This window comes from Labeo rohita, unplaced genomic scaffold (genome assembly GCF_022985175.1).
Source record: "Labeo rohita strain BAU-BD-2019 unplaced genomic scaffold, IGBB_LRoh.1.0 scaffold_30, whole genome shotgun sequence".
NCBI lineage: Eukaryota > Metazoa > Chordata > Actinopteri > Cypriniformes > Cyprinidae > Labeo > Labeo rohita.
The window spans coordinates 2319-17869 of NW_026129217.1; the positions used below are offsets into that span (position 1 = coordinate 2319).

General features: G+C 40.5%; 1 protein-coding gene across 1 annotated transcript; it reads right to left on the bottom strand.

Annotated features, from left to right (window-relative positions):
* Positions 1 to 1000: 1000 nt before the first annotated feature.
* Positions 1001 to 2546, bottom strand: LOC127160161 (basic salivary proline-rich protein 4-like). The gene is made up of 4 exons (XM_051102809.1): positions 2131 to 2546; positions 1731 to 1917; positions 1256 to 1399; positions 1001 to 1213 (listed from the first exon to the last, which is right to left on the bottom strand). The coding sequence occupies exons 1-4, from the start codon at positions 2544 to 2546 to the stop codon at positions 1001 to 1003; spliced, it is 960 nt and encodes a 319-aa protein (XP_050958766.1).
* Positions 2547 to 15551: the final 13005 nt, after the last annotated feature.

Below are 15551 nucleotides of genomic sequence, written 5' to 3' on the forward strand. Positions count from 1 at the left end.
CAGATCTATCAGTCAGCTGGGACCATAATTTTTGGTCTCAGATATGTTTAAAAACCTTTGAACTGATTAGAAATCCCAGTTTACAATTAATACAATACAAAATCCTGCATAGAGTGCACTACACAGGTCATCGGATGTTCAGGATGGGTTTTACAGCTTCTAACAACTGCTCACACTGTCAAGGCAATACACCTGACAATTATATCCACGCTCTATGGTTCTGTCCACCTGTTCAGAGGTTCTGGTACAGGATTTGTGAAGACTTATCAAAGTGTCTTAAATGTTCCATTCCAGCCTCTCCATCAGTCTGCTTGTTGGGCTACCTAGATGGTGTCACTACAGAAGATAATTCAATCCACATGGCTTACACTGCCTTATGCATTGCTAAGAAGACTGTCCTCATGAACTGGAAAAATAAAAATAATCTTAATATCAACCAATATAGAGATCGTTTGTTGGACTATATTAGTCTTGAAACAGCTTCTGCTGCCACATTAGATCAATCTCTCTGGGCTCCTTTGATCAGCTCCATCACCTAGTGTGAGTGGGGGTCACGGTTCTGTCTGGCTTTGGTTTTTGTTGTCGCCGTGGGGGGGCCATATGGGCTGGGGGCATCTGGGAGTTCCCTAGGGGTGAGTTTCTTGGGGGGTTCGGCGCTGGGGCTGCGGTCCTGGCCTGGATGGGGTGTTGGTGGCTCTTGGGTGTTGTTTTTCTGGCGGCTGCATGCGGCGCTGCTGGGGAGGCCTGTGCCGGCGGACGTAGGTTGCCGGCCTGGCAGCCGTACTGCTCCGGGGTAGGTCCGGGGGGGGCTTGGGGTTCTGGGGCCGCTCTGCCACCGGGCTGGGATTCCGGCTGGGCCTGGGGGGCTTGGGTCCTGGTTGGTGTGCCGCCGGGAGCGTGGGTTGGTGCATGCGCTTGGGCTCGGCCCTGGTGCGGGGGCCTTTGACGCGTCGGTGGATCCGGTGGCCTCTTTAGCTGGTAGGGACGTTGTTACCATCTGTCAGTATCCACTCTGCAGGGGGCAATATAGGCGGAGGACAGACTTAACCTGGGTGTCTATTGTCTTCTGTAGTCTGGGAGTTGACTGAATGATGGGGTTGGGGTAGTTTTTCCTCTGCTGTGGGGTCCGGTGGGCCGCCCCGGGCTGCCGTGGGCCCTGGTCTGGATGGGCCTGGGCCCCCTGCCCTGGGCAGATTTGGGGCAACGGGGGTGCCTATGGGGGTCAGCGGGGGAGCTGGCTCCAAGGGGGGGGTACTTTGCCCCCTCCAATGATTTCCTCCCCATCCCTAATGCTTCCCTTCTCCCGCTCCATCACACCAACATACAGGTAGGGTTTTGGGGTGCGGGTGTGTCGCTGGGATGCAGGGGAGGTGGTACTCCTCTGTCTCCTCATGGCCACCTGCATCTCGATCATACATCACAACTTAGACACTCTAATTACTTACTGTCACATGACACATACATATAGGGCCTTGGGGGTGGGCACACTGAATGGCATCCAGGGGGCGGTCTGTTCATTCAGCCTTCTCTCTGGTGCCGGTGCCCACTTCTCAATTTTAAGTTACACATAGACATTGAGGGCTCTTGGGGAGGGGCCGATTTGACACGAGCTGGCGGAGGGTGGTTAGTGTCTTGCCCCTCCCCTGTTTTAAAGCACTTTAGAACAACACGCACCAACACTACATTTGAGCGGGTGAGGTGAGGCATGGGGTCTTCTTTTTTTTTCACACCCCTGTTCTCTGTTCTCTGTCTGGGGCTGGGGGCTGTGAGGACGAGCTGGCCATCCGGTCGGGGTCTGGGCTGGTGGTCTTCTCTGCTGCTGCGGGGGACCGGGGTGGTCTTCCTGTCTCCACGCCAGAGTGAAGAGGGTTCAGCTCCGGGGTCTGGCGCTGATTGCCCCTCTGGGGGTAGTGGTGCCTGGATCCAGGAGTATAGAGTACAAATGGGGAGTGTGATTGTGGGTACTGTGTCCATTTTTGTATGTCTACATGTGGGGCGAGTGTGTGAATATTTGTTTGCGTGCACGAGGGTGGGAACGTATGCTTGTATATATGTGTGCCTGTTTGTCTATGTCCATGTGTCAGGTCAGGCCTTAGACTCCGCCTCACTCATCATCTCAGGCCCCCCCACCACGCCCTGCCGGTGGAGGATGCCCCCGGCCGCCGGTGCGTTGGTGGTTTCTCGCTCCGGGCGGGATGCTCGGGTGAGCGCTGGCCCGATCTCGGCGGTTGCTTGGCGGGGCCTGGCCCCCCTGGCTTTGCTGGGCCCCGGCTAGGGGGTTGGGGGCCCTTGGATCGCCGGGCCCAGGGCCGGTCTGCTCTGGTGTGGCCGGCTGCCGGCGGAGCCTGCGGGCTTGCCGCCACGCCCCCCTGGGACGTCTGCATTGTGGCTGCCGGATGATCCCCCTCCGGGCCCTCCTCTGCCCTTTTCTGGGTGGGGGCCGCGGTTGTCCCTGCGGTGGTTCCTGCGGTGGTTCTCCTGGGACTCTCGTGCTCGGGGGGGCCTCCGGATGTTTGGGGCCCGGGTCTCCTCCATGTCTGCTTCATACCTTGCGGGGCGGGGCTGTGGTTCCCCACACACACTATTAAACATTTACATGGAAGAACCTTATGAACACAAACGCGCTCACACACACAGGTGTGCACACAGGTGTACACACAAGCATTCACATTGGTGTAAAAACAGGTGCTCACAGACACACACTGTCTTGATCTGCTGTTGCTTCAAAACATATTTTGTAATATTAGTTATGTGTGCTGCACAATAACATTTAACATTTAGTATTTACTGTGATTTATATAGATGTTGGTTGTTGCTGCAGTTACTCTGCTGTTGTGTCTTCTGTTGTTTTCTCCTTTTGTCAGCAGGTATGGAGGCAGATTATCTTTTTTTTTTTGATCTTTCTCTCTTTCTCTATCTTCCTTCTCCTTTTTTTTTTTTTTTTTTTTTTTTTTTCTTTTTCTTCTTCTTCTCTCTCTCTCTCTCTCTCTCCCCCTCTTCTGTTGACTTTCTCCCCAAATTTTTTTTTTTTTTTTTTTTTCCTGTTTTCTCTATCCCCCCGGTCTTGTCTGTAATAGTATGGTTAAATAAAAAGGTACATAAAATTAAATTAATTAAATACATAAAAAAAAAAAAGAAATAAATATTCAGTGCAGTTTAAACATCGTCTGGTTATAAATAATGTGACTGTTGATGAATTAGGAGTTTATTACTGTATGAACACAGGCACACCTCCAAAACTCAGCAACAGCACCAGACTATACTTCAATGAAGCAGTTCAAATAACTGAGTGTCACAATCATTCAGCGGTGGAGTTTATTGATCACAATCAGATACAGTGGCAGATTATTATCATCATATCTGCTCTGATGAATGGACTTCTGATCATTGTGGTGATCGTTTTTGCCACTGGAAAAACTGAACGGTTGGAAAAACACATTCATAATACTGATCTGCAGACAAAAGTTATATATCAGCCTCAAGATCTACACCAATTGTAGGCAAAGTAAAGTAAATGTGAATTGATATCTTTATTTGTTTATTTATTTATTGATAAATGTCATTACTGTATGTTTTGATTACTATTGAGGATTCAGTATACAAAATATTGTAAAAAGCATGGGTGTGACTATACGTTATTAAAATATCATGTACTTAAGTCAAAAAAAAAAAAAAAAAAAAAAAAGCGAAATGCAGAAATATCTAAAAAATGAGAATGAGTGTCGTACTGTAGAGAAAACCCAGACCAGACAGCTTTAAAAAGTATTCATTTTAATTTTGTTTTAAATATAACTTCTACATAAATATGACCACAAAGATTAGGGCAAAAACATTTTTGTATCAAGTAGTATAAATCAAACGGAAATTTCTTCAAACATTTTTATAATGGGTGCCAGGAAAATGAACTTCAGCATCTTCAGACAGGTAACGTTCACATACAGTTTTTAAGTCTTTTGAAGTTAACATGTAGTAGTATCATCTATTAATCTCACTAATCTTATTTATAGGGCTTCACTTTATTACCCCAGAAATAAAGTAATTTATAAAATTAAGCTTTAATATAAAAATAACCCACAAGTGCAATTCATGCTATGTAGCTAGAATTTCAAAGAATTGTTATACAAATTTACACACACACACAGCCTTAGGCAGTGTGACAGTGGTTGGTGGGTGTCACCTCTGGGGACCACTGCAGCTCCGAGATCCCCTGTCAATTAGCCTGGGACTATCCCCAGTTACCATGTGCAGCCACGAGGAGGCCCGACAGGAGTCTTGGTGATGGAGAGGCTGTGCACTGACAGAGGAAAAAGTGTTTTTCAGGTCTTAAAAAGTCTGATTCGTCATTCCACAATTTTATGCTGCAGAAAGCCTTAAATTTATCAATGCAATAATACACATGCTCTGCCAAAAACTAATGTCTTCCAGAGTTTTTGTCCCAGTACAAATACTAAATATAAATATTACATAAAGATAAATTTATTTAAGATGCAAAATGAAGAAATTGTCTTTATGCTTAAAACAAGACTATTTCTGTCAATGGGGTGTGAAAATTATTTTTCCATTTGAATTAAGTAAAAACATTTCTGAGCTCACAGGCAAATATTTGTCCTTGTTTTAATCATGAACTTCATTTTGTTTAAGTTCACAGAAAACAAGGCTTCTTGTATAATTTTTTAACAAAAAAATATTTTTATATTTTCTATCTTTTCTATTTTTTTCTGTTTATTTTACAATTAACAAAAAAAATTGCTTGCTCTATTCTTTTTCTATCTGTTTTCTTTTTATTTACTATATAATTAAAAAATCCTTGCTACGTATACTGCATTAAGCTAATCTGAGACTTGTCAGAGCTTACATAGCATTGTTCTTTTGTTGATTTTGATTGCTTCCATTGTCCTCATTTGTAAGTCGCTTTGGATAAAAGCGTCTGCTAAATAATTATATGTAAATGTATCATAATTTTGCATCCTAAGTACTGATTAGTTGTATTCCCTTTAACTTTTCATAAATTTACTTTCAGAAAACCGTCAGAAACCCTGAAAAAAACTGCTTTTTCATCACATTGCCAGTGGCAGTGAGCAGTAAGCATGAGGGATGCACACAGATGCTATGCACTTCCACCTCTCTCTAACTACTACTGCTTTTTTTTAGCATCACAACACCCTGTGGGCTGTGCCCACCCACACACACCTAACTATTTACATGTTAACTAGCTAACGTAGACAAGCTTAAACAATGTCAATCTTAGAACAAGAACTGATTTGCAGAGTCTTAACCTGTTAAATTGTCTTACAGGTAATCATGCTCATGAAGAGCAGGCACACAGTTGTCTGGTGCAGACACAGCTGCAGCCAGATTGTCCCGCACATCCTCTCCTGCGCTGGCTTCTTTGTTTTGGGGTTCAGGTGGGTCATCGGCAGGATCCTCCACAACCTCTGCATCAACAATGTCCCCGTTCTGAAGACAGAGGTTGTGGAGCACTGCACAGCAAGCAACAACTTCTGGCACAAATGCAGGGCTCACTTCCAGGGCCTTGAAGAAGATGGACCTCCAGCGTGTCTTCAGCATCCCGAAGGCTCTTTCAACAATGTTGCGTGCATGAGCATGCTTGGCGTTGAAGCAAGCCTGTACAGGATTCTGTACAGGCTCTCTGTACGGGGTGATGAGGCAGATGGGCGCACTCAAACAGGGATACCCACCATCTCCGAGGATGCATTTTCCTGCAGGTGGATATAAGCGGCCAGTGTAAACAGGGCTGTTCTTAAGCACCCTGGCATCATGCACCGACCCAGGATACCCAACAAAGATGTCAATGAACTTCCCCTTGTGGTCGGTGATGGCCTGCAGCTGAACAGAGTGGAATAGCTTCCTGTTAAAATAGCATGGGGCGTCACTTGCTGGTGCTTTGATCCGGATGTGGCAGCCGTCTATTGCACCAGCTACTGTGCAGAAAGCTGGAGACCCAGCCAGCTGGGCAAAACCTGCCCCCACTTCCTCCAGATCATCTGGGGTCGGGAAAGTGATCACCCTCTTCAAAATACAGATGACTGCCCTGCTGATTCTGTGCACAATGTCATGCACCGTGGACTTTGGGATGTCAAAGGCCATTGACACCACCCTATATGATGCTGCGTGGGCCAGCCAGTACAGAAACACCAGCACCTCAATATCTGTTTCCCAGCCATGGTCAAAATCTGACCTCAAAGCAGCGATGAGGGACGTGATGGACTGTCGTGAAAGCCGCAGGCTGGGACGAAGGTCAGATCCATCTTTGAAATACAACTGAAGAATTGGCACAGCAGCATTCAGGCGGCAGTAGGTTGTAGGGCTCACCGTCTGTAAATGTGTATATAGTTTTTTTCTTTAGAATATGAATACTTTATTTATTTATGTATTTATTTATGTGTATCTATGTATATATTGCATTTATTTATTTATTTATATATACACACACACACACACACACACACACATAGCTCACCATCTGTAAATATGTATATATTTTTTTTTTTTTAGAATATGTATATATTATTTATTTGTGTATCTATGCATAATATATTCATTTTAACTATGTATATATTGTATTTATCCATTTATATAATACACACACACACACACATACATATATATATATATATATATATATATATATAAATAAGGTGTGTATATATTCATTCAAATTTATTCATTCTTGTTTTTTGTCCTGTGTATTCATTTATAACAATAAATTACTTTATTGTTGCTTCAAGTCAGCCTCTGTCGTGGTGTTCACAGAGGTGTTTTTTTATTCTGAGGTAAAATTTGCTAGCTAAATAAGTAATTATACTTACGTTATTTGATAAATAATCTAAAAGCTGTCTACGAAGGCGTGATCTGCGAGCAGCTGACCGACGCCTTCTCTGAGCTGTCTGTCCAATCAACGTTAAAACGCCGAACATTGCCGGTGCCGGTGTTCGTACAGTGGAGCGGTCCCTTTAAATTTTCGCGCTGTTGTGACGACGCATGACACGTGACAACATCAATATGGCGGATGTAGTACGTCCGAATTCCATTCATACTACCCACATTCATACTATATAAAACGTACTTTTTAACAGTTGGGTAGTACGTTCATATTTAAATGTAGTACCTACTTAAGCAGTATGCGATTTCGGACGCAGCAATTGGCTGCTGGAAACGAGAAATGTGGCCGCCATCTTGGACCGGGCATACTCTGGAATTGATTACATCGCGTAGCAGCAGCAGAAGTGAGAGAACATGCCTGAACACTGTGTAGCTCTGCAAAACAGTCCTTTTTCAGGGTTTTTAGTGTGTGTGTGTGTGTGTGTGTGAGCGAGAGAGAATGAAATACTCCAAGTAGACTCTAATGTAATATTCATATAGTGTTTCTTCAACTTATTAAAATACCTTTACCGTCACTATCTGTTTCTGCTTCTCTATAGGGCTGGACAATAAATCGATATCAATATATATCGCGATAGATTTTTTTCAATAAATATTTTTGTTACGGATCTGGTCGGTGAGCTGCGGACCGCTCACCACCAGATGTCGCTCTCCCTCTGTTTACACACTCTGACTGTTGCTTTACACCCCGTACTACATTATCCATCAGCCGCTGCTCCCACCACCTGCGCCCAATCAGAGACAGTATATAAGCCCCGGTCTTCCTGTCACTCTTCGCAGAGTATTGAACTGTTTACATTCATACAAAGCGTTTCTCCGAGTTTCCCCTGTGTCTAGTTTTCTTGTTTTGCCTTGTTGTTTCCTTTAGTCTGTCACGTTGTCTGCCTATCGGATCTCTCGCTTGTCTGACCACTCTTTTGCCTAGCCCTTTACGGATAACGTTTGGCGCTGAATCGACCCTCGCCTGCTCTATGGACTATTCTTCGCCTTGCTGTCCTAATACCTGTTTGCCATTGTTTGACCCTGCCTGCCTGACCATGTCTATGTCACGTCCCTTCAATAAAAGTATGCAGATGGATCCGCTCGTCTCTCGTCTCGTTCCTACTGTTGCAGTTTTTATTTAAAAAAATAAATAAATATATATATATTAATTTTAATAGGAGGAGCCTGGAGGTATTATAGACTTTGCAAATTCAGTTTGCAGACATTTGTAGGTACAGACATCCATTGTGTGTGTCCTCGGCAGTTTTTTCCTGAGGCTTTTTAATATTGTCCGTATCGATATCGGAATTATATCGTATCGACCGAAATTAAGAAATATATCGTGATATAAATTTTTGCCATATCGTCCAGCCCTACTTCTCTATCATATTTATAGTGTGTGATTTATAGCCCACCTGTTAGTCGCTTTGGATAAAAGCGTCTGCTAAATGAATAAATGTAAATGTAAATGTAAATTTGCAAAATTCCTATCATAGCCTACACCTCATATGGTTATGGTTGCGCTTTTGTCCACAGTGACATAAATACAAAACAATATAATACTTAAATTTAACAGGGAACAGATTGAGATGTTGGTCAGATTATAGCTAATAAGAAGAATAGCAAAAATAAACAACGTCAATTCAGTCAATAGCATAATGAAATAAACAATGAAAATGAGGGAAAACCGCAATAATAAACAATGTCAATTCAAGCAAAATATAATAACAGCATGGTAAGACTACATTAAGGAGAATATCAGTAATGAACAACGTCAAATTAATTAACAGCCAAATGAAAATAGCATAAAACTATACAAACCATAACGCATTAGAAGTGCTTAATGAAGTCCATGTTGTAAGTCTTTAGACCCTCTTAAAAGACCCAATACTATCACAGGAACGGAGATATTCATTATATTACTGTTAAGCTCACTATCAATATTAAAATACGCCAAACCATGTGTCATGTATCACAGCTACATTTATGACCTTTGCAGCAAAAAAAAACGCGTGAAAATCAGTTCGGTATTCCGTGAGGTATGATTAATTAAATGCGTTGACAGCTCATTACACCTGCCAAACAGATTACACTGAGTGGAGCGGGTGACCGGTCCAAGATGGCGGCCCCACGTCTCGTCAGCCCCAGTAGGGAGTATCGGTCGATGCGGCGTCTACTCTCTATATATGTCTATGCTCTCAACTTCCACTCAGTATTTAGAAAATGCAACTTTGTTCTCTTTGATATACACACTCATAACAACAAAGGTATATAAATACATAGAAATAAACATGCAAATAATAAATACAATATGTACAAATCAGTTTTCCTGTGACCTTAACTCCATGTGGGGGTCACATATATATATTTCTTAATGATAATTAACAGGTTTATATATAGATTTTAAAATTGGAGGAATTAGTGTAAGTGGTTGTTTTACAGTATTGTCTGTAGTTATTTAATATTAGTAAAAAAAGAAATAAAATTAGTAAACTATTCTGGCAGGATATTTCAGGCACACACAGACATCAAGAATTGGTCTCTTGAATTTGTATTCTGATGATCTAAAAGATGATGTAAATTAGATGTTGATACCTAGTCAACATATTAGTGTTTTAAGAAACCTTAGTACTTTTGCATCAACACCCAATCAAATTACATATGCAAAATACCATGCTCACAAACAAAGAGTCGTAAACTTTCCCTCCAAAGGTGAAAGTTACCATTGGTTCGCGGACCTCCTGGAGGCACAGCCTCCAGAGAGCTTAAAGGCTTCAAACGATTGAACGCCTCTCTCTCTCTTCACTTCACTCTCTTCTTCTCCCGATTGCGACCACAAAGAGCCAGACACTTCCACTCAAACCTGGAATTCATCTTCATGACTCACCTCAGTCAGTCAGTGGTTCTTGGAGAACCTAAGAAGATGAGCTAGAACTCTTCAGGACTTCCCTAAGCATTCACCAGGCCTTGCGGCCTTGTCTTTCCATTCCCCAAAGATCACAGGACTTCAGCTGGGTCCCTCTCAGCTCTTCCCAGCAGGCACAGGACGTCAACATGACGTCAGATTGACGTTGTACCCCAACCACTATGACGTCTATCAGACGTTGCATTTTGGTTGGAAATGAAAATCGGGTTGACGTCAGAACCCAACGTCAGGCCGACGTCAATGTCCAATGCTTAAGATGTTGGCTCGACGTTGGATTTTGGTCACTTTCCAACGCACAGAGGTGTAAAATCCAGGTTCCGTGAGTAAAAGTCCTCCCCAGTATTTTGTTCCAATCACCTGGATTTGCTAATTAGCACAGTTTTTCAATCAGGAGGACAGAGATTGGACCAAGTCCTTCCTTTTGAGTCTCAAGCAAGTCTCAAGTAAAATCCCAAGCCCCTAAAGAGTTAAAGTTAATGAGATAACTGAATGATGATTGTGTTAGTGATGAACATCTGCTGTTAACAAGCAGCACCACTGAAAAAAGAGAAACACAAGAACTACAACTGACTCGAATCAACTGAAAAAAAAAAAAAATCATCTCTCAAAATCTGATTAAACATCTCCACAAACAGCATCACCAGCTTCACTCATTACTAACCAGACTGACTTTATTTCATGTCTGCAGAATCTCTTATTAAGAATTATAAGAGGTTTAGATGTTGATGTTTTATTGGTCAAGAAAAAAACACAATGTCACCATAATTGTGGTCAAGGGTTGCTTTAGATTGTCTCTTGACTCTTGAAGTAATTTAAAGTAATTTCAATACTGTTTTACTGCAAACATTTGTGCAATGCTGAATTGAACGCTTGCAGCAGCAGATTAGCTCACAGTCTCTCCATAGAACTCATTTGGATAAGCGTCATGAAGAGGTCTCTCTCTTTGAGTTACATGTAGCTATTGTACACCTGCAGTAAAAAACCCTATTAAACGAACATCACTGTAATGCTTCAGTATTGGAAGAAAAAACTGCATCAGCTCAGGCTTTAAGACATTAACACTTATCATACGCTCCTCAACAGTGGTGACAGTAATTAGTCATACTGCAGTGCATGATGGGAGTGTTTACTATGCTGTTACCCAACATGCTTTGCAGCATGAAGCGTTTTGTTGATTGTCACCATTGCTGAGATTCATATGCTGGTTCTTGATGTCTGTGTGTGTCTAAGTAGTACAGATGTTAAAAAATGTTTCATGCATTATACAAGTTTTAAATTTATTCACTATAACTGTTAGAAGAACATTATAGGTGCTTAACCTGCGGTAGTTTTGATTTTAGTTTTAAAATCTTAACATAAGAAGTAAAGAAAGTTATTTTGTATGTGTTCATATAAGCTCTTGATGATCATCTCATCATATGAAAGCTCTGATCTCACTGCTTTACAACAACATATGCATTGTAACAGAGAATGGTGACATCATTTTAACCAGTAAAACGTCAACATATGATCCTCTGTAATAACAGCAGGTGTTCATCACTAATGCACAATCATCATTCAATTATCTCATTAACTTTAACTCTTTGAGGACTTGGGATTTGCCTTGAGACTTGAGAAAGAAATGTTTTGGTCCAATCTCTGTCCTCCTGGTTAAAAAAAACTGTGCTAATTAGCAAATCCCGGTGATTGGAACTAAATACTGGGGAGGACTTTTACTCACCGAACCCGGATTTTACACCTCTGACAATGCAACCTAAAAACAACCAAATATCAACGTCTAATGATGTTCAAGCTTGATGTTGTGTGGACGTTACCACTATGACGTCTATCAGACGTTGGATTTTGTTTGCCATACCTGACGAATAAATGTCAGTATTTGACATCAATATGACGTTGGTTTAAGATGTTGGCACAACATTGGATTTTGGTCACTTTTCAACACAACCTAAAATCAACCAAATATCAACATCATTTGACATCGTTACTGGACGTCAAATAACGTTGTCCTTAGATGCTGGCTAGACGTTGAATTTTGGTCACCTGACGTCACAACCTAAATCTAACCTAATATTAACGTCATATGACGTTGTGTGCCTGCTGGGTTCTTTCTGTTGGCTGAAGAGACGTCAAATGAAAAAGAGCACTGTATGAAAACAGCATTAGACATGTATTGCCATTTACATAATAAATGGTATTTGTAAAAAAAAAAAAAAAACCTACATCCATGACATGCTCAAACCTTACCTGATTGAATTATGTTTTTATATTTTTTTATTTTCAGCTGCTGCCATGTTCTTTTAACACCTGCAGGATTGCACCTACATGAAAATTACAATTAGATTCAATACCATAGTTTTAAGTTTTACATTTGATATTACTTAATTTTAGAAATTTTATCTTAAACTGATCAACGTGTGTAAAAGTGGGAACCTTAAATTAAACATTTCCACTGAACATTAAGTTAAAGTTATATGCATTCTTGTTTTGTCAAATTTGTTGTAGAAACTATGCAGTAGCCTATTTTATGTAATTTAATGCAATTACATCTAAAATAACTTCAAAATTATGGCCAATTCCCCACTTTTTTAAGTGAAAAGTCAATAAACGTCACACATTACATTACTTATTTTATTATTATACTTAAATATTTAAATACTTTAAATATTTTAAATGTAAACTTACGCATTAACTTGAGCAGCTATGTTTTCCCACACTGTCTCTGTTTCGCCGATGCAGTGGTGTTGCTTTTATTTTTAAATATATGCCCATATTTGCTATAACTTTGCATGAGCACATCAAGTTCAGCTGGAGAAAAAAAATGCTGATCTCTTTTTTTCAGATGTTGCCATGGTGACTCGTAATATCTGCGCTCCATTGATAATGCCTTTTTATAGTCGCGGTGTGCGCGCTTAACTCTGAATTAGTCTACTCAGAGTTTATTGACCTAACTCAGATCAGCTGTTCTGAAACCGAAAACTCTGAGTTTTTAATCTCTCGGTAAGTCAACTCAGAGTTTAAACTCTGAGTTGGTTGAACCTCCTTACTGAAACAGGCCCCAGATGTGAATGTAACGTTCTATAGAAAAGCACTAAAAACTGCTAGATCCGATTATTTTTCGTCTTTCTTAGAAGAAAACAAACACAACCCTAGGTATTTATTCAATACAGTGGCTAAATTAATAAAGAATAAAGCACCAACAGGCGTTGAATTTTCCAAACAGCACAGCAGTAATGACTTTATGAACTACTTTGCTACAAAGATAGATACTATTAGAGATAAAATTGTAACTATGCAGCCATCCACTACAGTATCGCATCAGGTACACTATAGATCCTCTAAGGAACAATTCCATGCATTTTCAACTATAGGAAAGGAAGATTTGTATAAACTTGTTAAATCATCTAACCCACATAGCAATTGACATCTGGCCCAGCTCTGGGCCAAGCAAGGAGTTACACTTGGCCCAAGTGCAGCAAAGAATTACGGCCCTTGTCTGGCCCAGATCTGGACTACAGACGTGAGCCACACATGAGCCATAACTGGCCCAAATCTCAGCCAAACAGTAACTTATAACCAGCCCTGAACTGGGCCAGAACAAGTTTTATTAGTGCTACCCCCAAGCAACCATTGAATCAATTTTAAAAGTAGTTGATTTGTCAATGTTAATGATATTGAATTGTTATAACTTTTGCTCCTACTAATAATGTTGAAAAAAAAAAAAAAATTTTAACAAACCACCATTGTTGTGATCAGTGATCGCTTTAGTTGGGCTCTTGACTCTTTGTACTTTTTATGTTAGATTTTCTTTGTCTATTGTAACATTGTGTGAAAACATGTTATCTGAGATGATGAAAACTAAGATCTGCTGCGATTAGATGATAGTGGTGACTGTTAACCGTTGTGAGGTTATTTCATGAATTGCTCACAAATGCGTTGGGCTTTGAATGATGGTGTGATACGGCAATGTGAGAGTAAAGCTCAATAAAACCACTATCTTACTTTTATGAATTAACAGAGAGTATTATCAAGAAAACTTTAAATTACTGAATCAATTAGACATCAAGAATCAGCGTATGAAACTCAACAATGGTGACAATCAGCAAACTAAAATTCTATGCAGAAATGCATGCTGGGTATCAATATAGTAACAAGCCATTCATGATTCCCAGCATGCATTGCAGTTGATCTGTTTATCTGAATTAGTTTGGTGATTGTCACCATTGTTGCGATATGTATGTTGAGTGTTCATGTCTAAATCTTTTGATTTGTAATCAGATTTTTTTTTTTTTTTAGTTTTTTTTGCATTCGTGGTACAGAATATTTACGTCGATAATGACATTCATCAGTGTTATTTAGAATTGTTTTTCAACTGTATTGCCAGTCGCCACCCATTGCAAAAAGTAATCTACTTTCAATTAATTTTAATACATTTCTTTTCAATAGCATAAGTGTTTATATTGAAACACCATTACAACACAGAGGAAAAAAAATTATGTAATAAGAATTAAGAATCCAACTAAAGCAATCACTGATCACAGTAATGGTGGTTTGTTGAAATGTCAACATTTTTTTCAACATTAATTGTTTTAATGACATTAACATTGACAAATCAACTATTTTTAACATTGATTCAATGGTTTTCACCTGCTCTCTTGCTATCTGGGACTCGATCAAGCCTTCAGTAAACCACACAGGGTCCAGTCTTTAACCAGAAACCCCAAAACTGAGCCTAAAAAAAGAAACAAAAAACAACTCAGCCATGGATCCATCAATAAGCAGTAAAACACAGTTACACCTTTAGACATGACTCAGTTTTGGGGTTTCTGGTTTAAGACTGGTATCTATGTAGTTTACTGAAGCCTGAGATTGTGTAGCACTATTAAAACTTGTTCTGGCTCAGTTCAGGGCTGGTTATAAGTTACTATTTGGTTGAGATTTGGGCCAGTTATGGCTCATGTGTGGCTCACGTCTGTAGTCCAGATCTGGGCCAGACAAGGGCCGTAATTCTTTGCTGCACTTGGGCCAAGTGTAACTCCTTGCTTGGCCCAGAGCTGGGCCAGATGTCAATTGCTATGTGGGAAACCAGGGGTGCCCAACCCTGTTCCTGGAGATCTACTGTCCTACAAGTTCAGCTCCAACCATGAAAAAAAAACACCTGAACCAGCTAATTAATCTCTTAAGTAGCACTTGATAATTACAGACAGCTGTGTTGGTGCAGGGCTGGAACAAAAGTCTTTAGGTAGGTAGATCTCCAGGAACAGGGTTGAACAGCCCTGATATAAACCAACAACATGTATGTTAGACCCTATTCCATCTAAGCTACTAAAAGAGGTGCTTTCAGAAATCATAGATCCTCTTCTAAATATTATAAATTTGTCACTATCGTTAGTGACAAACCTTTAAACTGGCTGTTATTAAGCCCCTAATTAAAAAAACTCAACTTGATCCCAATAAATTAAACAATTACAGACCAATCTCAAATCTCCCTATTCTGTCAAAGATACTAGAAAAGGTAGTGTCCTCACAATTGTTCTTTCTTAGAGACAAATGGTATCTGTGAGGATTTCCAGTCAGGTTTTAGACTGTATCATAGCACTGAGACTGCTCTTATTATTCAATTCAATTCAAGTTTATTTGTATAGCGCTTTTCACGATACAAACAGTTGCAAAGCAGCTGTACAAAAATGTAGGCTACTACAATATATTTAGTATCTTATTAGTGGTGACTACTGTATGTCAA